Source organism: Sarcophilus harrisii, chromosome 2 (assembly GCF_902635505.1).
Source record: "Sarcophilus harrisii chromosome 2, mSarHar1.11, whole genome shotgun sequence".
Classification (NCBI taxonomy): Eukaryota; Metazoa; Chordata; class Mammalia; order Dasyuromorphia; family Dasyuridae; genus Sarcophilus; species Sarcophilus harrisii.
Window position 1 is genome coordinate 495,645,293 of NC_045427.1, and position 23,380 is coordinate 495,668,672.

The following is a 23,380-nucleotide window of genomic DNA, read 5'->3' on the forward strand; positions in this document are numbered from 1 at the left end:
CTTCTTCCACTCTCCTATGCTTTTGTACCTTCAAATACTCTTTGGCACCAGCAGTTCCTGAGAGATAAACCTGATGAGCTTACAGCCAGTATTCCCCAAAGATCAACACAGTAGAAGTAGAGGAAGAAAAAAATGGATAAAATGTCCATCTACCAGTTTCTCATCTTTCAAGCCCCTACAAATAATGCTAATCAAAGAAAGGAAATTAACAAAATATAAAAATAAATAAAATAAATTCTGACTTCAAACTTTAAGGTAAGAGCTAAAAGTCAAAGGTTTTCTTCCCTCTCTCCCATCCCCTTTTGTCATCTGTTATTGCTTATTTCTTTTAAACATCTATTTATTTGTGTCCATGGAAATAAATTTTATGTTTTCACTCTATATTTGGAACTTACTGATGTTAAATCTAAACTTTCAGAGGAAGGTGGAATAGATGTGCCATGTAGTCTCCCCTCAGGACTCTGCAGGGTATTCTGATATACTTCTACAGAGCCAAAAGAGGAGAATTTAACTGCTTACTTTGTAACTATTACCTTTTCTGTTTTTCTGTTTACATTTTAGAGTTTATACTGTAGCACCTTCCCTTTACTTTCCCTGCACTATGACTAAGGAAGAGGGACCTGCTTTGGCTACCCAAAGAGAATACAGAGAGCTGAAGAGATAAACTCATGTGTGTATGTTTCTGTGTGTGTCTGTGTGTGTACTTGTGTGTCTGTGTGTCTGTGACTTTGTGTCTGTGTCTGTGTATCTGTCTGTGTCTGCGTGTCTGTGTGTCTGTGTGTCTGTCTGTGTCTTGCTCTGTGTGTTTATCTGTGTGTCTCTGTGTGTGTTATAGCTGTGTGTCTGGTGTCTGTGTGTGTAAGGTATGGCAAGGAGATGTGCACATTTTTCATGGACAGAGGAGGAGGAGTAAAGGGAGTGCTTATGATCATTGGACAGAAGGTCAGCTCTGGTTATCTTGCTCGTGTCCCAGGACAAAATTATCCTGTAAAGGCTGTACTTCTGCATAGGAGTTGAGTCATGAAGCAAACAGTGAGATAGTAGGAGCGGGAGCTGTAGCCTAAGATGAAGGGCTGGCACTAAAGAAGAGATATGAGGAAGAATCGGGTCTGAGCCCAGATTGTCAGGAGCTACCTTACAGGAGCCAGAGAGGAGTCAAGTTGTTCTAGGTCCCAACTATCTTTACTCTCACTCTTCAGAAGAAAATTAGACTAAGAATGTGCCTCCCCATCTATCTATTAGTTTATCATATTTAAATATTTCCCATAGTCTCTTTTTGTTTGTTTGTTTTTTTCTTATTTGTGGATATTTGTGAAATCTAACACTTGGGATGATTGCAGACCACAATAGGAGCAAATGGGTCTAGATTTACAGATTGTAACTGAGATCTTCTGCTTTAGGAGCAATGTCTATATAGATTAGGTGCGTGCACAAGATTTGATAGTGGCTGACATATAGCCCACTGGGTATTTGTTTTTAAGATTACTGTAATCCTTTATACTCCTTAAGACCATGTACAAATAAGCCATATTTAATGTTGTTGACTTGTAATACTATGTCCATGTGAATAGGATTCACTGAAATACAACAAATGAAAGAAGGCAGTTTCCTTTATAGGTTGGAACCCAGATTCTAATTGGTAAGTCCATACTAGCCATACACACTGACTCTAAAGTTACAAGCGGTCATTCACCAAAGGACAAAGTAAATTGTGAGTAGAGGTAGTAACTTTAAAAAGGATGGATCGGGAACCCCTAGCTGATGCAGTGGGTAGAGCACCAGTTCTGAAGTCAGGAGGACCTGAATGCAAATCTCCTCTCAAACACAAGTCCTTAACCCCAATTGCCTAATGGGGGGAGGAGGGGGAAAGATGGAGTGAGAAAAAAACAGCTCAGGACTGTCCCCAGCGCCTCCTGGTGTTGGATCAAACACATAACTATCAAAGTAAACAATTGGAAGAAACTGAGCTTTCCTCACTGAAAAGGGCCAGACTACCGGTACAGAGACCGTTAGTGTATTAAATAACTCTCTTTAAAAGCATTATGTATGATTCAAATGACAATAATTTTCATTGAACATTAACTTTAAATAATAAATTATCCTTTTTAGTTAAAAAATGGGAAATCCTTGATATACTTCAAAATAATTATTTTATAATAAACACATAGCCTTCTTTTATAAATAAAATCTCTGATTTCCACCAATGTAGATAAGCACTTACTATGTAAATTATACTCTCAGAGGAGTGTATAACTAGTCAAGAGACTTGCTAAGGTTCACAGTCATCACATGTGAGATGCAAATTCTCCTGACACTGCAGCTAGCTCCTTCTATTCACTAAGCCTCTGCTGCTTCTCACCTTTACCTTTACCCAGTTGGAGCATCTCCATGCCCTGACTTTCTTCTTTTAATCAGTTCTCTTTATGATATTGTATTATTATCTTAAACACTTACTTTTAAATATAGGCAGTTTTCTCAGGGTATGTCATCCAATGAAATAGCCAAAGCACTGACTGGTTGTTTCATCCTATTCATTTAAACTTAGTTCACTAAGCATCTAATTTCATTCAATAAACATTGAATGCAGGCCTTTTGTTATTAACTCAGGATTTGAAAAATAGTTTACATTCTGAAACATTTTTCATCACTGAACAACCTAAGTTTGAAAAACAAATGAAGCAGGAACCAGTGAGTTCTGATCTTTAATCACCACTATTCATATCATTTCTTATCCCTTAGCTGAATAGTTCTAGTCTCCGTCAATTGGACTATCTAAATCCATGCCTAAACTATCTTATCTGTCTCTCAATTCTTTCCTAAAAAAACAAAACAAAACAAAACACATGTTGCTTGAAGGGTTGAAAACTGACTTGGGCCAAAAAGAGCCAAGAAAGAGGAGATTGTAAAGCACCAGGATTCTCTCTCCTGCCATTTACCCCAATGACAACTTAAACCAAAGAAAGGGAAAAGTTTCAGTTGTGGTTGTTGTGGTTTTATTATTTTATTTTTAATAAAGCTTTTTATTTTCAAAGCACATACATAGATAGTTTTCAACACTCACCCTTGCAAAACCTTGTATTCCAAATTATTTTTCTCCCTTCCTTTACAAAACCCTCTTTCCTAGACAGCAAATAGTTCAACATATGTAAATATATGCAATTCTTCTATACATATTTCCACAATTCCCATGCTGCACAAGAAAATTAAGATCAAAACCAAAAAAAATTAGAAAAAAAATGAAAAAAAAAACCCAACAAAAGTGAAAAAAATGTATTCTATGACCCACACTCAGTCTCCACAGTCCTCTTTCTGAGTGCTCTCTCCATCACAAAACTCTTAGCACTGGCCTGAATCACCTCATTGTTGAAAAGAGCCACATCCATCAGAACTGATAATTACATAATCTTGTTGTTGCTATGTACAATGTTGCTCTTGCTTCTACTCACTTCAAATAGTATGACTTTATGCAAGTTTCTCCAGAGTTCTCTGAAATCATCCTGCTGATCACTTTTTATAGAACAATAATATTCCATAAGATTCACACACCATTACTTATTCAGCCATTCTCCACTGATGAGCATCCATTCAGTTTTCAAGTCCCTGCTACTACAAAAAGGGCTACTACAAATATTATTGCCCATGTGGGTCCTTTTCCCTTAAAAAAGGGAAAAGTTAAAGCCAAGTGATTCACCAGGAAGGTTTTTCTTTACTTACCATGAATTTTTTTCGTACATCACTTGCAAGGTGACAGATTGTGCTCTGAGTCTCTCATGATCCTGCCTTTAAAGCGTTTCTTAAGCAGCTTTAAGTTATTCATTGAATTGGGACAACAGCTATTTTCTCCCTTTAACCCATCTCTAATGATGGAGATTCTTAAAGAACACATTTTTCTGGATGTATCACATAAATACAGCTTCTCTTTTCTGTGTTAACCTTAAAAATAAAAAGTTTTATTCTGGTGATAACATATACAGTTGCTTTTTAACTCAATTTCACAAACATTTATTAAGTACTGACTATATGCAGGGCAGTCAGTCCATAAACAGCACCTGCTATATGCCAGGCAAAGGATACAAAGAAAAGCAAAAAAAGTCCCTGCCCTCAAGAACCTCATGTCTAATGAAAAAAAAATGAAGACATTTGTACGTGCGGGGTAAACTGAAGATAATCAATAGAGCAAAGGTACTAGCATTGAGGGGGATTGGAAAGGCTTCTTGGGAAAGACAGGATTTTGGCTGAACATTGAAGAAAGCCACAAGTCAGAAATGAGGAGAGAGAGTATTCCATGCAAGGAAGTCATCCCATAGTTTAGCGATATGATGCCCCCTGTTAGGAACAGCAAGAAAGAAGCCATTATTCCTGGATGGCAGAATATGTTTTGGGTATACTGTCCTATACCATGGGAACTCAAAAAATAAAAATGAAAGCCAACACCCTTCGAGACCTTATTTATTGTGGTACAAAGCATGTGAATAAATAAGTGTAATGGAAGGTAATCTAAGGAAGGAGAGAGAATAAATAACTAGGAAGTTCTGGGAAGGGAAGGACTACAAAGACAACAGCAAATGGGACTTTGGAATAGATAGTACAGAGGAAGCCCAGACAAATGAGGTAGGCCTATTAATGCCCCAAATCCATGTAATAATCTATATAACATAACTTATCTCCTTAGTTATCTTAAGGGTTTGTGGCTTAAGTGCTACATTCCCTCACACTGAAGAAACTGTGTACATGAATCATCTTTATAAGTACAATTCTAGGGAAAATAGGTTATGCGTAAGAGGAAAAGGGAGGAAGACTTGGTCCCTAGGACAACATCTTCAGAGGAGAAATATACTGCTCTCTTTCCTGCTCCCACTTTTATCCTTGAGTGGTAGAATAAAAAATTAACCAAGAATAACCCATAATAAATGATGGTACCAGTGGCAGTTTGAGATCTGGCAGTAATCCTTGGGTGGGGTACTCCACTTTATCATAAATCTTTTAGGTCTTTGAGTTTTTATACTTCAATGATGGAAGCTCATTCTCTCAGATGAAGGTAATGTAGAGCTTAATGGGGCTCCTAAAGCAGAGTCAAAGCAATTGCTTGTTAGAGTTGTCATAGGAATGATTCTCAGTGAATTCTGGTCTAAATGGCTGCTGAGCTCCCTTAAAAATCTCTGACACTATGAATTAATGTGCATGTGGATGGGTTCATGCTAGTGGTCATACTTTGCCTCTGTGGAGTTTGCACTGACTTCTAGAAGATGATCCTGAAAAACTGTCCTCAATTCCCAGCCAAAGGCCTTCCCAGGATCAGATCCCTTAACTCTATGCTAATCTAACATTGTCTTAATTTATGAAGCAAATTGAAGAAAAGGAGGAAGTAAGAGGGCCCCTTGATGGGAAGGCTCCAACTTTCCCTGCCCTTGGCCACCTGACCTGTTGTGGTTGGGGATACAGGTCAGAACATGGATGATAAAGAGAGGGAGATATGAAGAAATGGAATTATTTTTAATCATTCCTTCCAACCCAGATCCTTATAACCCAAGTCACATACTAAAAGTGAATGGGAAGATAGAGGAGAAGGGAAGTAGAAAAGAAAGTGAAATAAGAAATGGAGGATCAGCTTTTAGATTGTCCATTTTCCCAACATTGCTCCAAACCCCTAAGCAAACCCAAAGTACAAAAGTCTGTCAATTCTATTAGCTTTGTGAACCCCATTTCTCCTGTTAAACAATTGAGCTCAGGCAGCAGTATAAAGGAGGTCCTGAACCATGGAGGTCTTGAACAACATCATTATCTCTAGGATATTTCATGTTTCCTTTGTAAAATGTCTTATTTCCTTTTATCACCTCTAAGCAGCAAACACTACAATTATCTCTGAATCAAAATTAACTGTAAATTTCTTCTGGTTTCAAAAAGATATTAATAAAAGGTAAAATCTAAACTGCCACAATCTCATCTGGTCCTGTCCCCAAGTCATGCAAAATCATCATTCTCTCAATGTAGGTAAATACAAGAATTCTAAATCTAACCTGGAAAAAAATCACCACCTACAACAAATGTTCCACAGAATATCTGTACTAATAAGGATCAGATTTTGCTTCAGAAAATGTTACCACTTTTGTCTTATTTGTTAGTGCAAAACTGATACTAAATTTCTCCCTGGTTTCTAACACTGCTCTCCAATTATTGCAGACCCTCATTATCTCACATTTAGGCTGTTGCAATAGTCTATTGATTGGGTCTTCCTGCCTCAAGTCTCTCCCACTTTAGTCCATTCCTCTACTACCAAAGTAGTCCTCCAAAAGTATAGATCTGACCATGTGAGACTCCCCCCCCCTACTAAATACTCCATGATACTGCATGACCCTCATTAAATTACTTAACTCAGGTTCTTCATCTGTAAAATAAGCTGAAGAAGGAAAAAGCAAACCCACTCCTGTATCTTGGCCAAGAAAACCCCATATGGGATTACTAAGAGCCAAACAATAACAGAGAAGCAAATGGAAGAAGGGAACAGAAAGACATGGAGCTAGAGTCCCCTATGGGGTTTCCCATCTTCATCTGTATGTGAATAGTCCAAACAGAACTCTTAGAGCCAACAATACTGGTTCATCCAAGAACTTAGCCAAACTTCCTTAGCATTTTTCCTTCCTATATCCTTCCTTTGAGGTAATATACTTAATGTTAGTTGTATTATTCTCTTGGAGAGTCAATGTGGTCTCTATGTAGCTATTCTGGCCCAGCCCAATTCCCTCTGTATGCCAAAGGGAAAACTGGTGACTGTTCCAATAGTCACATAGGACAAATATCGTCAAATTAGCTCCTGCACTATAGGTAGACATGAAAGAGAAAGGGATACACAAGGATGTTTGTATGTTACACAAGGAAACTAAGGGACCTCTCTGAAACCTAGAACACAAACTGGAGGGGAAAGGAGATGGAGGAGGGAGAGACATAGAGGAAGGTAGAAAGAGAGTAGTTAATAGTTCTATCCTAAGAGCAAACATAACTGCATGCTTGGAAACAAACTTTGCCAGGGATGGAAGAAATCAAGAGGCACAGAACACAATTTCTCTGTTCAAGATATAAAAGATAGCAAAATCCAGCCAATGTTGTACCAAGGAATAAACTTCAAGTAGGAAAATGTTTGAGGAGAGAAAGGTGCATTGGGGAAAAGAAAGCTCTGATGCTTATAAGCCATGCAAATATGGATGAATCATTGAACTTTCCTAAAGCTCAGTTTCCTTATATTTTAAATGGAGATCACACAATTTTTTTTTTTTTGAGATTTTCTCCTTATTTCAACTAGACAGAGCCACTCATGGGTTCAACCCCAATAACTGTTGGCACGGAAGCTTTAACCTGCTCCATTTTTACAATATGTCCAGGTTCACTTTCCCTTAAACAGATCAGTGGCTCTCTACCCTTAAAGCTCACCAACCAGCAACAGCCCTGCTGCAGCTGTGAACTCTAGAATATCATCTATCTACCATTTCTACTATTGGGTCCTTCCACCATGGACAACAATATTTCTACTCAAAGCAAAACATTTTGTAACCTTAAAAGATGATAGTGGTATAAATGACTGTTATGAGAAGCCTCGTCGGTTGGATGCTGATGAGTCGAACCAGCTTGGAGAGAAGCACATAGACAAGAGGGAATGAAGGCAAAGCTTTAGTCTGGAGGTCTCTGAGACATTCATGGACCTAGATGGGATCATCTCCACGTGAGGACACAGTAGAGAAAGAACTGTTGGTTTCATAATGACCTTCACCAACACACCCAGATCCCCAGATAGAAAAATGATGATCTGTTGTATAACTGCAAGATTTAATCAGAGATAGTGATGCTATCTCCCCCATCACCAATCCCCAACCCGATGCACAAAGAAATTTGATAAGGGGAATGACCAAATCACAAGGCCCTCTTGGGAAACAACCTAAAGATAATAAGCTTGGCACAATCCATTAGGAAATGAGAAAGGCAAAAGAGATTGGCGAATGCAAATGGGGGCCAAATTAACTGAGTTGCTTCTAGGAGGAAGGGGATCAAGGCAGTAAAGAAGCTTAAATGAGTTGTCTTCTCTGCAAGGTCTCTATAATAGGGAAGTTGGGAAAATAAATCACATAAATGGCTTCCCTCTCCCATCCACCATTCACTTGACTTCATGGTCAGATCATAGTCTTGTTTGTAGACTGCAGAGTCAGGCTTTGTCTTCTTCATCAACCAGGGCCCACTTAATGTAGTTCAGCCTATTTAGTACAATTATTCCTAGTTCAAGGAAATTAATGGAGAAGGTATATTTCTGTGTTAGGTGGGAAAAAACTAGAAACTATGTCATATTCTTATAAATATAACAACTTGTGTAGTGTCAAGAGAAGCTTTCTTGTGTGTGTGTGTGGGTGGGTGGGGGCGAAACTCTTGCAAACTAGATAGTTGGCTGAGGTTATGATGGCTGGAAAGAATTCCTACAGAGATAATAAGTCATCAAGGAGATAAACTGGGATCTTATAATCTAAATTTACCTTGGATGTTTATAATAACACCTTTAAGGAGCTTTCAGTTTGGGAATGCTCTTACATCCTTATGTTTTTTGTAATAGAGTTTTCATTGTACTAGACAAAACTGGATTCAGAGTATGTGTCTGTAAATGAATAATTAGTGAGGTGGGGGTATGCAAGATTAGGGAGGAGGGCTATCTGTTCCTGATGCTATCGAATCAAAAAGGTCCAGCCTATTGATCTTAAGAGTCCCCAGTGAAAAATATGAATATTTCTGAGAGTTTGGGGTTTTATCCACAGGAAGGAAACTGAGGCTCAGAGCTAAAATGGCTTCTCTAGGATCACAGTGTTGAAAATATAAACTAATAAATGTCAGAACCAAAGACTGTTGTTCAGACTCTAAGATCAGAGTTCTTTCCATTGGACCATGACTACCTAATTTGTGAAGTCAAGCTAGAAATTACAAGTGTTTCAAAATTCAATTTAAGAGATGTTTTAAAAAATATATATATATATATATATATATATATAATCAATAAATAAGCAGCTGTGACAGTGATTCTTCTTAGAACTTCTGGATCCCTATCAGTAGGTGCCCATTGTAAAGTACACATAGCTCAAGGCCATTTGAAAGATATAGGAATTTATAGCCTCAGGAAGAAAAGATTTAAGAGCATGATAGCAATTTTCAAAGTTTGGACTCTATTTAAGGAAGACATCTTAACAATTAAGGATACATATCAGGAATAACTGCCTAACAACCAGAGCTATCCAAAAGTAAAAAGGGATGCCTCAAGAACTTGTAGGTACCCTGATTGGATATCTTTATGCAAAGGTTATATGATCAGTTGTGTTATGTCAGATGAAGAGATTCATACCTTTTATGTAGAGGTTGGACTAGAAGGCCACTGAGTTACTTTCTGTGCTTTTCTGAGTTAAATCTATTCAGAAGTGGAATCAACTGCTGAAGGAAATATAATCCTAATGAATTTCTGGTTATTGATCTATCTGCTGTGAGTTTTATTAGTATAATAAATTTTCAGAACTTGATTGCTTCTGAGTAAACTGATAAAAATCAAGTTTTTAATCAGATAAATGCAAAGGACCAGACTTGGAATCCTGTGGTATCCCCACCAAAGTATAGAAATCTTTTGAGAGTTTGTCAGGCCAAAAATGACAAGGCTTAAAAATTCCGATAGAGGCAAATTACAACTGTCTTTATTTCTATCAAAATCTAGTTTTTTGAGGAAGCTATGTGGGGCAGTAGATAGAGCACAGGCCTGAAGTCAGAAGGACCTGAGTTCAAATCTTTCTTCAGACACTTAATTCTTCCTATATATGTGGCCCTGGGCAAATAACAACTCCAATTGGTTCAGAAAAAAGGAAAAAAAAAAACAGTTTCATAAATACTTTTAGCAGTACTTTTTGTTATAGCAAAAAACTGGTAACAAAGTGAATACCCATCATCTAGAGAATGGATGAATAAATTATGTCATATGACTGTGATGGGATATTCTTATACTTCCATAAAAATTTATGGATGGGACCAATTCAGAGAAACCTGGGGAAACTAGTATGAATGTCTTGAGTGAGTTAAGAAGAAATGAGAGTACAAATGTATACATACAGTGATTTCAATGGGAGAACTTAGAAAGACTTAAAAACTTTCGTACATGAAATAAGTAGTCATAACACTTCAGAAGACTGATGGTGAATATATGTGCATGGGAGACAGAGGCAAAGACAAGAATCAGGTGGGTGAGCAAATGGAAAATATTTTCCCCCTGTGTTTCCCTGTTACTGTTCCCAGACTCAATAAAAACAAATGATCTCTTCACTTATGATCTTGGCCCATTTAGTGATTTGTCTGGATTTCTTTGGTTCTCAGAGGACTTGAGTAATACTCCTAAATGGTCATGGATGGGCATGCTCCTGAGTCAGGACTCAACAAAGTCAAGTGAGATACAGAATGAGAAAAGGGTCACCCTTCCTTTCCCCCATATAGATATTCTTACCTTCACCTCATTGCCTCTTTTGCACAATTCTATTCCTTTCCTCTTGTCATATCAGGTTTTTTTCTCTCCTTTCTCTTCTGTCATTTCCCACCACTTCTTCACTCCCCCACCCTTCACTTCAACAGAACTCTATCATTCTATCCTTTCTTTAACTAATCTACTGAATGGACAAAAGGGCGCAATTCTTAGTGTCTCCAGTGGTCTGGAAGGAGTGATCCACCTTCCAGAGAACTTCAGACTCATCTTTGCTCAGAGTTACATGTTCTGATAATATAATATGTAAACATTGTTGAGAATGCAAAAACCTTGAAAACAAGTATTGGTTGGTTGGGAAGAGGGGCTTGGTGGTTGTTATTTGGTTGTGGTTTTGTTTTTTGATTTTTGTATATGTAGCCCCAGCAACTGACACATAAAATGTGCTTAAGTTAGTTTGTAGTTTCATTAGTTCAAGTCACAATTGAGGACTCAGGACAACACAGAGGGGAGTCAAGAGAAACTGCAGAAGAAATTATGTTTAATCAGATAACTGACTCTACCCTAAATGGAAGAAATCATGACCAGGAAGTTCCTGTGGTCAGGGTGCCCCTCCCTCTTCTACCTGCCTTAGCTACAAATGACAGAAGGTAGGAGAGAGCTGGAACAGAAGCAGCATCTGCTCTGTGTATCCTCTCTGGGAAGATGAAGCTCCTCCTCCTCCTCCTCTTCCTGCTGACTTTTCTTCTGTCTCATGAGACTGGAGCTGGTGAGTCTCCTTTTGCCCAGAGAGTCAGGCTTCAGTCAGAGTTCCACATATACTCCCAGGAGTACATGTGGCAGTGTCCCAGGTCAGAGCCTTCTGCCTGGCAGACACTTCTTACTGGGCCCAATGTCTTTCTAGAAAGGCTCTCCTTATTCAAATTTTTTCAGAGTTTTAGTTTTTCCTACTCATGAGGGAAGCTGATGACCTGATCTTGTGCTTGGACAACGACTAAAGGTAAAGGTTAGATAAAAGTAAAGGGGTAAAGGGTTGGGATTCAAGTTTGGAGAACCCTATGCGCAAATAGAGATGGATATTGTAAGGGGATGTAAGAAATATAGTGATGATGATATTTCAGAGTCACAAGATTGGACTTCATTCCAGAAGGGAAAAAATGAGACCTGAGAAGCAATAATGACAGAGGGAAAGCCTAGGGGTTTGGTTTTGGGCTAGGTAGGAGGTGGTGTCTTACTATTTCAATGGACCTGATGTTTAGTCTCAGTTGTGTATATCTATGTATTTGTAGTATGTGCATGTGGAGGGTTCTCTTTCAGACGAGATAATTGGGGGGAAAGAATCAAGGCCCCATTCCCGTCCTTACATGGCTTTTCTGGAAATCAAACGTTGTAAAAGAAACTTCATCTGTGGTGGATTCCTGATTCGAAGAGACTTTGTGATGACAGCAGCCCATTGTGCAGGAGAGTAAGTGTGTCTATCCCCCTTCCCCCTCCCTGATACTCTCCAAATGAGGGATGCATTAAATAAGAGTCTAATAAGGGTGCTCCTGTCTCTTGGGGGCTACTCACCTGAAAGAAAAAGAATCCTAGTCTGAGCAAAAGCAAGAGCAAGCAAGAATATTTATGCTCCTAGTTGAGATCTGCCCTTCCCCCTTCAGGCCAATCCACCTTTGATGACTGTCCTGCCCTAAATGATGAAGCTCATGCTTCAGATCTTACCACCCAAGATTCCATATCTCAGCCAATTTCTTCTTCCCTGACACACCATGATACTCATGTTTTTGGTGCTCCCAGAACTTAGCAACTGTAATTCTATGGAGAACTAAACTCTATCACAGGGTTCTCTGGGAGCACACATTGGTGCAGTGAAGCTCCTCTTAATTTCATCCTTGACCTTCTGGACTTTCTGTTCCCTGGAGGCTGAATCAAGAGCAGCCTGAGCCAGTACAAGCAGATCCACTTGTCACCCTGTCCTCATCTGGACAACCCTCCCAAAGGAAGTTAGGGAACTGTCTCTACCCCTTGCAAGTACTTCAGCCCTGATTGCTTGAGTCCCATATCCCAACCCTGAGCCCCACCAGCTGCCATAGAGACAAGGAGGAGAGACTGACATTCTAGGAGAGTCCTTAGACCCCATTCTCAAAATTCCCTTCATGAGGAATCTGAAACTCCTAATACCTCCCTCTTCTCTTGCTTCTCCAACAGCTCCATCACAGTCAAACTTGGAGCACATAACGTCACAAACTCAGAAGAGACTTGGCAGACCATTAATGTCAAACATCAATTTCCTCATCCAAAATATAATGGCATAAGGCTTCTCAATGACATCATGATGCTAAAGGTAATAATTAATAGAAAACAAAGAACTGGGAATCAATAACTTTGGGGCACTTGTTTGATCTTGGCCCCTTGGCCCCTTATTAGTTGTGTCACTTTGGGCAAGTAACTTGAACTTTCACACCACCAGTTTTTTTATATGTGCGCTGAGAAATTGGATAAAAAGATGTGTGAGATCCATTCTTGCTTCAGTATTCCTTGTTAAATGTTCAGAGATGGGGGGAGAGGACAGATCAGCCCAGTATACTTATCCACAAAGAACATAAGCATTAGTAACAGGTGGGAGGAGGGGGTGGAGAGACCCATATTTCAATTCTGTCTGAATAATATTTTTCTTATTCATAGGATCATAGATTTAGAGTCAGCAGGAATCTTAGAGACTATCTAGTGCAACCCCTTCAATTTACAGATGTGGAAACTTTGGCTCAGAGAGGTTTCAACACCTTGCCCAGGAACATACAGCTACTACGAGCTAGAGGCAATATTTGAACTCAGGTCTTCTTGGCTCCAAATTCAACACTCTACCCACTAACACTCAAAATCAGCCCTTCCCAGAGTTCAAATCCAAGAGCTCTTTCATGAAATATTCCACTAGACCAATAAGCCAACAACTCCAGAAGTAGTTAAGTTCCCCATTACTGAAGGTTTTCAAAGGTTGGATTTCAAGGAGGACATTTCTATTTGGGAACAAATCATACTGTGATGTCTGGGGCCCCTTATAACTCTGAGACACTGTGATAGCTGTTTAGGGGCTACAGTCTATGAGAATTGTGTGATCTAGTAGGAAGCACTGAATTCACAATCAGAAAACATGGTCAAGTTCTAACTTCAACCACTTACTGCCTGGGGGACTATTGAGAAGTCATTTAACTTCTGTGAGCTTCAGTTTTCTCATATGTAAAATGGGAATAATACATTATTTCCTCATTAATCACCTCACAAGAATGTTCTTGGAGAAGCTGAGCATGTTGCCTGGGAAACAAATAGTGCTAAATCAATGCTTTTTCATTCATTCAAATCACTTTGCTATCTATAAAATACCCTTCCTCTATCACTCTATGATACTATTTCCTTTTGTCTTCCCTTGTTTTCTCAAGAATCTGAGGTCCCTGCATCTCTGGAGCCCTTGACCCAGCCCATATAACCCATCCCTGGCTCTGACAAAGTTCTTTTCCTTCCTTCTCACAGCTGGAAAAGAAAGCCAAACTGACAAGAGCAGTGAAAACTATCCCCTTGCCCTCAAGATACAATTCTGAATCACCTGGGCAAGAATGTCTAGCTGCTGGCTGGGGAATGACAGAACTAAATGCTCCGGTATCAGACACTTTAATGGAGGTGGAACTGACACTAATGAAGCCCAATGATTGCAAAGATTTTGGCTGTTTTGATCAGAGATCCCAGTTGTGTGTAGGGAATCACACTTCAAGTAAATCAGTATTCCTGGTGAGTCCACAATTTATATTTCTCTTCTTTGGAAATCTCTCTCTCTCTCTAAGCGTCAGGACCTCCTAAGAAGGGATGGGGTCAGCACTTTCACTTGATCCAGGACTTGGGCAAGAGTTTGGAGCATCGGTTTGGGGCAAAGAATGAGGTCTGTGAGAATAGGAAATATTCCAAATCCCCAAATCCAAGTCTCATTTCCTGAGCACTTGTGGGTGGAAGGGTGGGAGACTCATTCTCTGCCCCCCTCTCCCATATCCTACTCAGAGTTTCAGAGAGATGTTGATGGCGAGGAGAGAAGGAAGTCTGGGTGGGAAGGTACCTCTGGATATGACCCAAGGAAAGAATCTATGCTGGAACTTGTGAACCCAGGAAGGCCCAGGATTTCTGCAACCAGCTCAGAAAGAGTCAGGGCTAAGTGGGGCAAGGGAGGATCAACCTTTCTTGCTTACTCCTCTTTGTCTAACAGGGAGATTCTGGAGGACCCCTTGTTTGTTCTGGTGTGGCCCAAGGCATTGTCTCCTATGTAATGTTGAATGCAAAACCACCTTCTGTCTTCACAAGAATTGCACATTACAGCTCCTGGATCAACCAAATCCTAAATGCAAATTAGCCCTATGGCCCTGGCTCAGCAAAAAAGAATCTCCTTCCTAGGGCCCAGCCTCCTCTCTGGGACTGTCCCTCACACTAGGACTGTCCCCCTGCCTGCCCAGCTTAATCTCAGAATCCAAGATGTGTGGGGGAGGAGAGGAGGATAAAGGGTATGAACAGTTACTCTGGACATTGAACTGAAGGTTGACTATGACTGCAATAAACCAAAGCATCCAGGCTTGTGTGTGTGATTACTCTCTCCCACTGTAGTCCCCTCTCTCCCTGCCCAAGGTAGTCAGCATAGCAGCAAAGGACCTCCTAGAGAAGAGAGAGTCAGTATTCACAATTTTGGAGTGGAAGTAAATAGTCCTCATTGTTCTTGGCTGGTGTTTTCTAACGGCCACTCATTGTATTAGGTTTTAATTGAACACCAGGAACAATGTTGGTCTTTTGGAAAGGAAAAAAAGGAAGAGAGTACGACTTTCACACGATTTACTAGTTAGTTTCATTATAGTTCCTAGCCAAATGCTTGCTTATATTACTTCAAAAATTATTTGTGAACATTTTAAAGGGGATGCAGAGCTTTTAATGCTTTTTCTTTTTTATTCTTTGCTGTAAGAAATGGCCTTCTGGGATGAAGGAGAGAGAAAGATGCATTTGGAAATAAAATGATAAAAGTTTTAAAAATTCAAAGTATATAAATTTAAAAACTTAACAAAAGAAAAAATGAAAGATAAGTAGTCTTCCATAAGAGTTTATAATGGTTCATCAAGAATAGCTCATGCTAGATTCTCATTAATTCACTTTTTGATTCCGGTACTAGAATGATAGACAGGAGGAATGCCAGTCTTAGATTTCATCAAGATAATTGACAGTGATAAGATCAGAGAATTTAAAGCTGAAAGGGATCTTAGAGAATATGCACTAAGTCTCCTTCATTCCATTCAAGAATGAGGCACAGATTAAGTTACTTGCTCAATTTAATACAGATACTAAATAGCAAATCCAGGTTCTCTGATTCGAAATTCCTACTACCACAATATCTCTTTTACAGTCAGATGGACAAGGTGATATTAATCATCCAAATTATAATATAGAGAAATTTTATGTTAAATATGTTTTGAGTGGTTTGAATGACTAAATCCTAAGAGTAGTCATGAATATCAAACATCAATCTATATTCATCTATATTGCAGTGTCCTGGTGTAATGCTGGAGAAATTGAGGCAGGATTGAGATTAGAGAGTTTTTAATATTTTATTTGAAAGGGAGAGATTTACTGGGACCAAATGGATCCATTGTTTGGTCCCAGGGCTGAGAATCCAGCAGCGACTGTGGGATGTAAGATTCTTTTATAGGGTAACAAGAATGATAACATAAAGGAGGAGGTACCTGGCATAGGGATGACCTATTGGGGGAAGGCACATGAATTGGGATGATTTAATCGAGGAAGGCACCTAGGATGATATAATGGAGGGAGGTAATGGAGAGGCCCCTGATATTCTAATGATGTCTAAGATATAAGACCTTTATGCTATCAAACAATCTAATGATTAAGAGGGAAAATTGCCTGAGGTAGAATAACTGAGGTAGTACAATTAGGGAAAGTGAATCCAGACAATAAAAGAGAACTGTGGCACAACATTCCACACTCTCTCTTCTGAATATTCAAGTCATTGAATTACTTTCTTCTAGGTAGGTCTTTTCACTATAATTTTGACCAACCCTATGTAAAGCAAATAAACCAAAATAAAACTAGAAAAATGCAAGGACTTATGGCAAGGACAAGTCTCTCCCTGATAACCCCAGAGTTAATCAGCAATACAAAGCCTCCCTGCTGTAGCATGTCAAGTCCTCTGCAGTTGGGGAGTATCTCAGCCAGAGAATCCAGTTTAAGATGGACAGTTCACTGTGAGTTAAGTGGTCTGCAGTCATTTATGCATTTAACTCAGCTTCTGCTTACAGAGCAGCAGGGCTCAAGACAGTCATGCTGCCCATTCAGAGGGGCAACCCACTCTAGGGGAGAAGGGTGAGGCTTAGAGTAGATCTACCTGTCCTGGCCCAGAGGAGCAGACAGGGTTGCAGAAATGATCGGATTTCTGAGCAGAGTGTCAGAGTATGCAAAGTTAGATCAAGGTGGGTAAACCTCAAGCTTTTAGAGGTCTGATACAAAACTGCAGGTCCTTTGAGAATGCTGAAACACTAATTAAGGAACTGGGGTAACAGGAGTAGAGAAACAGATCATAGTTCCGTAATTTTAAGAACTTCCAATTCAACCTGAACTAGTGAGATAGGGGGTGGGGCAGAAGTGGCAAAAAAAATAATACACCAGTTTCTTCAGTTTCCTCTCTTCCTCCTTTTTTTTTTTTTTTTTTTTTTTTTTCATGGAAAGGAATTATCAAATAACCATATCACATATAAATCCGAAGAGTGAATTAAAATTCCTATACATAACAGATTAGTACAGTAGATTTTCTAAAAATCCATCAAACATAACAGTAATAGTTACACAAGTTTAATAAATTCCATCTCAAATCTTAAAAATTACTTCCTGCTGAAGATGGGCGGAATCCAGGGAGAGGGATGGGTCTGGTGTGGCATGCTGATAATCAAAGATCTAGGTCCCAGATATGGGGGTGGGGGTGGGGTAATTTGACTAAGATCTAGAAAAAACACAAATCTAACAAACAAAAGTTAGAAAAGACAGATACAAAATGTGAGGAGGCCAGTATGAATTGGCCAGCAGCCAATAGGTTTTCTTCATAGGACAAGCAAACAGCTGTCAGTTATCCCAGTAGATAAAACAGCAGTTAGGTTTCACAGACCACTGTTAATTTTCCTCTCATTTGTTAGAAACCATTAAAAAAAATTGAATATCCAGACACAATATCCAGTAACAGATAGATGACCAGGCTAAATACTTATTTGCTCAAATATTTAGGATATAATGATTACAGATAACCAGATTGGAAACAGCAAGGTATGACATAATTAAATTGCATTAACAGTTTCTTATTGACTATGCTTTGATTATAGAAACAGTTTACAGGAGGAACAAAATTCAGGGAGTGATCTATAACATAACATAAGCAATCAAAACTGATCCATAAGCTCATACAGGATAAATAGCCTCTATAACCCAGTTTTACTCCAAATAATTATTCCAATGGAGCTTTAAAACTCCCAAATAATATTAACTACAAGCCCAAGAAATTTTTACTTCCAATAACAAATCCCATTAACCAAAGTTTTGGATAAATCCTAAACAGATATTTACCATGACCTTATATTGAAACAAATCAATTTGCTTTAAAATACCCAATATACAGACAAATATCCCAAATTATATATTGTCCATAACAGAAACATTTTCAAAATGACAAAGAAAAAAAAAAACTATTATTTTCAGAAGCCCTTTAAATGACAGGCATAACCTCAGGATATAATCAAAATAATCAAGTAAAATTTATATGGAATATCCTAATACCACATAAAAGAATCTGAAAGATTCTAGATATAGCCCAACCAAATTATGGATCACATTTATGACTATATTTTTTAACCAAGGAAACCATTATGTATATTCAGTCAATTAACTTAAATCACAGTTTGCTCCTTTCAGCCAAGAACCAGATGGCTACAACTTGATTAAAAAAAACGGTTGAAACACAGTTTAGGAGCAGGGGTGAGGAGAGGTTTCCATGCAGCTACAAGGCTTAATTGGGGGAAGGGGATTTCATATGGCCGCCTTCCCCCCACTCCTCCTCCATAGAGTCAGGGGAGGAGGGAAGGCAAACTAAACTGCATCCCTGGACAAAAGATTCCCTCCTGTTTCCCACTCAGAAATTTTTCACAGAAATCCTTCCATTTAAATCTCTCCTCTGTACTTAACTCTTCTCTTTTCTTAGCTACATACTTTAAACAATTCCCAAACCTACAACATTTCTCCATTGCTAATGTAGCATAAAGCAGTGGGGGAGTGAGTTTAATCTTCATCTTTGAAGACAAAAGATCCTCTCCCGTTTCTCCCTCCCCCCTCTTCTTTTCTCCTCCCAAATACCTTCCCAATACTTTCTCTTATTCCCTAAAATCATCCAAACCTTTAATTGCTCCTACAAATCAATCCTTCATAAATGTTCAGCAAAGCTGGATTTGAAGCATAACCAAATAGCCTGCATAGGCAACAGTAAAACCATTTTAAAACTGCCCCAAAAGATACTTTTTTGTTTTGTTTTTTACTTAGGTTTTAACAAGTTCTCCAAAACCTTTCCCTAGGTTTCAAAGCAATAAGTATAAACTCCTTTGTCCTTCAGAGGCTTTATCTGTCCAGCCCAGCCCTAGCCAAGCCTGAATTTTAAACTACTTCAAGGGAAAACCCATCTGCCAGTTTAAAATAACCCAGTTTTTTGTTTGTTTGTGTTCTTTTACTTATAACAGTGCAATCAAGTTAAAAAGTTTAAAAAATCACAAGCAAATTTTACAGTTGCAATATTGAAATAACCAATTCTTAATCATTGTTCTTAAACCTTTAGCAGAGCTCTTTAACCAACAAAACAGACAAGTCACACAGAACACAGAACACAGACATAGACTGAACAATTACAACATCAAGCAAAACATTTAACACATAACCAGAGAGTGCCCCAAAAAGGGCTCAGAGTCAGATCAGACCAGATGTGTCTTAGGAGACACCCAAACCAGAGGGGATCATCCAGCATCCTGGAATGATAGATATCCTTTTCAGAATTTAATGTCTGTCGGCATTTTATTATTATGAGAATCCAGATGCTAGAACAGACAGAACAGGTAAACAGATCAGATTATGTCCTAAGACATCCAGACTTCCTTTCCTGTGGCCAAAATGGGGTGTCCACCATCAGGCATCAGGCATGATTGTGGCTGAAAACTGCTCTTTTCCTGAGACTCTGTAAAAAATCCAGAGGGCCAGCCTTTCCAGGCCAAGAACCCAAATCCTCAACCACCCCAAGGCCCAAGGCCCAAAGGTCTCTAATCTCTACTCCTATTCTCAGTTTCTAATATGTTGGTGGGAAGCCTCCAAAATGTAATGATAGAGAAACTGAGGCAAGATAGAGATTAGAGAATTTTTAATAATTTACTTGAAAGGAGAGATTTACTGGGACCAGATGGATCCATGGTTTGGTCCTAGGGCTGAATGAGACTATTGTCTCCTAGAATCCAGCAGCGAATGTGGGATACAAGATTATTTTATAAGGTAACAAGAATGATGACATAATGGGGGAGGTACCTGGGATAGGGATGACCTAATGGGGGGAAGCACTTAGAATGACACAATGGAGGGAGGTACCAGAGAGACTCCTGATATTCTAATGATGTCTAAGATATGACCTTTATCCTATCAAACATTCTAATGATTAAGAGGGAATGGTTATAGCCTGTGGCAGAGTAACTGAGGTAGTACGATTAGGTAAACTGGATTAGGACATTGAAAGGGAACTGTGGCACAACATTGGGATCTATTCTTTATACTCTTATATTAAACACTTTCATCAAGAACTTGGATAAGGATATAGATGGAAACATTTTTTTTCATTTTTATTTTTCCCAGTTACATGGAGAAACAACCTTTTCCCCCCTTTTTTTGGTTATACATTTACATTCATTTTTTTATATATTTACTTATGAATCACGTTAGGAGAGTGTAGTGCCAGAGAAACTGAGCAAGACAGAGATTAGAGACCAAATGGCGAGATATACTAGGACCAAATGGATCCATGTGGTCCCAGAACGAGACTATCATATCAAAGAATCCAGCATTGAGCATTAGACAACAAGACTCTTTTATAGGATAACAAGAACAATGACATAATGGGGGAGGTACCTGGATGGGGATAACCTAATGGGGGGAGGCACCTGGGATGACACAATGGAGGGAGGTACTGGAGAGGTTACTGATATTCTAATGACATCTAAAATGGATAAACCTTATCCTGTCAAACATTAAGAAGGAATGGTTATAACCTAAAGATATAAAACCTTTATCTCATCAACCATTTAAGAGGGAATGATTATAGCCTGGGGTTTTGGGACAGAGCAACTGAGGTAGATTTTTATCTCATCAAACATTAGGAGGGAATGGTTATAACCTGAGGCAGAGTAACTAAATAAGACAATTGGGGAAACTAGGTCAGGACCTCAAAAGGGAACTGTGACACAACAAGAGAAATATCAGAACAAAAAGGAAAAATCACAAGAGAGAGAAAATAAAGCAGAAAAAAAAAGTGAACATAGGATGTATTGATTTACATTCACTCTCCATAGTGCTTTTTCTGTATTTGGGTGGTGTTTTCCAAAATTTTATTGGGGTTATCTTGGATTACTGAACCTCTAAGAAGAATCAAATTTGTCATATTGATGACAGCACAATCTTAATGTTGCTATTGTGTGGGACAAAATCTACCAGCTCAAATAAATCAAATAAATTAAGGAGATTTCTCAAGGCAAAAGCAGAAAGGAATTCTATTATGATCTCTCAAGAAAGGGCATCTCCCTCCCCACAAGCAGTTGGGCAAGGAGAAGGGAGGCCCAGGCAACAGACAAGAATTATATGGGGGCCTGGGCTAACATTCCCTATGAGCTGGACCTTTACCCTGATTAGCCAGGACAAGTGATCTCATGCTCTGTCATAAATAAGGAAAACTTTCAACCCAACCTATGCTCAAAGGACTATCAAACTGTGCATACCCTTTGATCTAGTAGTGTTTCTACTGGGCCTATATCCCAAAGAGATCATAAAAAAGGGAAAAGGACCCACATGTGCAAAAATGTTTGCAAAGTCCTTGTTGTAGTGACAAGGAACCAGAAACTGAGTGGATGCCCATCAGGTGGAGAATGGCTGAATAAGTTATGGTATATGAATGTTATGGAATATTATTGTTCTGTAAGAAATGACCAGCAGAATGATTTCAGAGAGGCCTGGAAAGACTTACATGAACTGATGCTAAGTGAAATGAGCAGAACCAGGAGATCATATATAATATATATATTAAGTCTGGAGAGACTTACATGAACTAATGCTAAAAGAAGTGAGTAGAACCAAGTGAACATTATACACAGCAACAACAAAATAATGTGATGATCAATTCTGATGGATGTGGCACTTTTCAACAATGAGGTGATTCAGAACAATTCCAGTAAGCTAGTGATGGAGTCATCTGCATCCAGAAAGAGGCTGTGGGGAAAGAACATGGATCACCCCATAGAGTTTTCACCTTTTTGTTGCTGTTTGCTTGCTTTTTGTTTTCTTTTTAATTTTTTCCTTTTTGATCTGATTTTTTCTTGGACAGCATGATAACTGTGGAAATGTGTAAAAACCCCTGAAATACATCAAATGCAATAAGGGAAAGAAGCAGAATGGGAGGAGCTTAAGAAGGAGTTAAAACAAACTGGAGAGAGAATAATCATAAGCAAAGTAGTCTTTTTGATCCTAAATAGGATTAAAGAGGAGAAATAAGAAAAGAATTCAAAGCAAGAGGAACCTTAGATCTCTTACACAACTGGTTGATGATTGAACAAATTCTGATATGTGGATATAATGGAATGTCATTGTGCTATAAGAAATGATGAAAGAGATGTTTGCAGAGAATCCAGAGTAGTAGGAAGTAATACAGAGTAAAGTGAACAGAACCCAGAAAACAATTTATGCAAGGACATCAACGATGTAAAGATAAACAACTTTGAAATACTTAATAACTATCTCCAGAAGATCTCTAATCAAGTGTATTGCCTACCTCCAGAGTGATGATGGCTTTTGGGATATGACCACTATGTGGATTGGTTTGCTATATAGTATACTTTTTTATTACAGAGCTTCCTCCTCTTGAGGGGAAAGTTGGAGGAAAAGGGGAAATTAATCATAATGATCCCCAAACCTGAAGATGATTACAGCATTTTTTAAAGGGTACAGAAGAGAACAGAAGGAAATTCAAAAGGGAAGTACAGGATATGGAATAATTTTGAAAGTAGCATATTAAATTTTATCACATTCTTTAAGAAAAAAGCAAGCAAGTATAAAATAGAAATTTATAGTATCATATACAATGTCTTTCTGTATGTGTGTTCTGCTTTAAAGATAAAAAAATGCTCTTTTTTTTGGGGGGGAATCTTTTAAATTTGGAATAAAAAAAATAAAAAGGGCTTAATAAAAGCAAAGAATTTCCACCACATACTTTCACTCCATGGTCCCCTCAACATTTTCTAATAGGCAACATGTAATTGGATTTCTAGGAGCAAGATGGTGGAATCAGCAGGAAATCACCTTAACTCTTCCATATTCACCTCCAAATCATAAAAGAGTACCCCCAGATCCTGAATTTGGAATCTTAAAACAGCAAAATCAGTAAAAAGAAAGTCTTCTGACCCAAGAAACTTGGAAGACTAGTAGGAAATGTCTGTCTCAGTATGGTAAAGGAGGATTGTAGTCTAGGCCATAAAGTGTCCTAGCAAGCCAGCAGCAAGCCTTGCTATAGCAAACCAGAGGAAAGTCCTGATTCCTACA

At 38.7% G+C, this 23,380-nt stretch overlaps 2 protein-coding genes across 6 annotated transcripts in view; one reads left to right on the forward strand and one right to left on the reverse strand.

Annotated features, from left to right (window-relative positions):
• LOC100918953 (chymase) overlaps positions 1 to 23,380 on the reverse strand; it is a 124,910-nt gene that overhangs the window by 77,050 nt on the left and 24,480 nt on the right. The gene's annotated exons all lie outside the window — the stretch shown is intronic.
• LOC111718798 (chymase-like) lies at positions 11,120 to 15,083 on the forward strand. Of its 4 annotated transcripts, none has more exons than XM_031955114.1 (6): positions 11,155 to 11,246; positions 11,411 to 11,477; positions 11,767 to 11,942; positions 12,683 to 12,818; positions 14,003 to 14,257; positions 14,724 to 15,083. In XM_031955114.1, the coding sequence occupies exons 3-6, from the start codon at positions 11,842 to 11,844 to the stop codon at positions 14,865 to 14,867; spliced, it is 636 nt and encodes a 211-aa protein (XP_031810974.1). In that variant the 5' UTR covers positions 11,155 to 11,246; positions 11,411 to 11,477; positions 11,767 to 11,841; the 3' UTR covers positions 14,868 to 15,083. The 4 variants fall into 4 exon arrangements, with proteins under 4 accessions (XP_031810972.1, XP_031810974.1, XP_031810976.1 ...); XM_031955116.1 differs by having other exon boundaries at positions 11,782 to 11,942; XM_031955115.1 differs by having other exon boundaries at positions 11,795 to 11,942.

Excerpts from the sequence above, each read along its gene's own strand:
- LOC111718798 (XM_031955112.1), top strand. The coding sequence starts at position 11,183 with ATGAAGCTCCTCCTCCTCCTCCTCTTCCTGCTGACTTTTCTTCTGTCT. Across the intron at positions 11,943-12,682 it reads GCAGCCCATTGTGCAGGAGA|CTCCATCACAGTCAAACTTG; the intron begins GTAAGTGTGTCT and ends CTTCTCCAACAG. Across the intron at positions 12,819-14,002 it reads ATGACATCATGATGCTAAAG|CTGGAAAAGAAAGCCAAACT; the intron begins GTAATAATTAAT and ends TCCTTCTCACAG.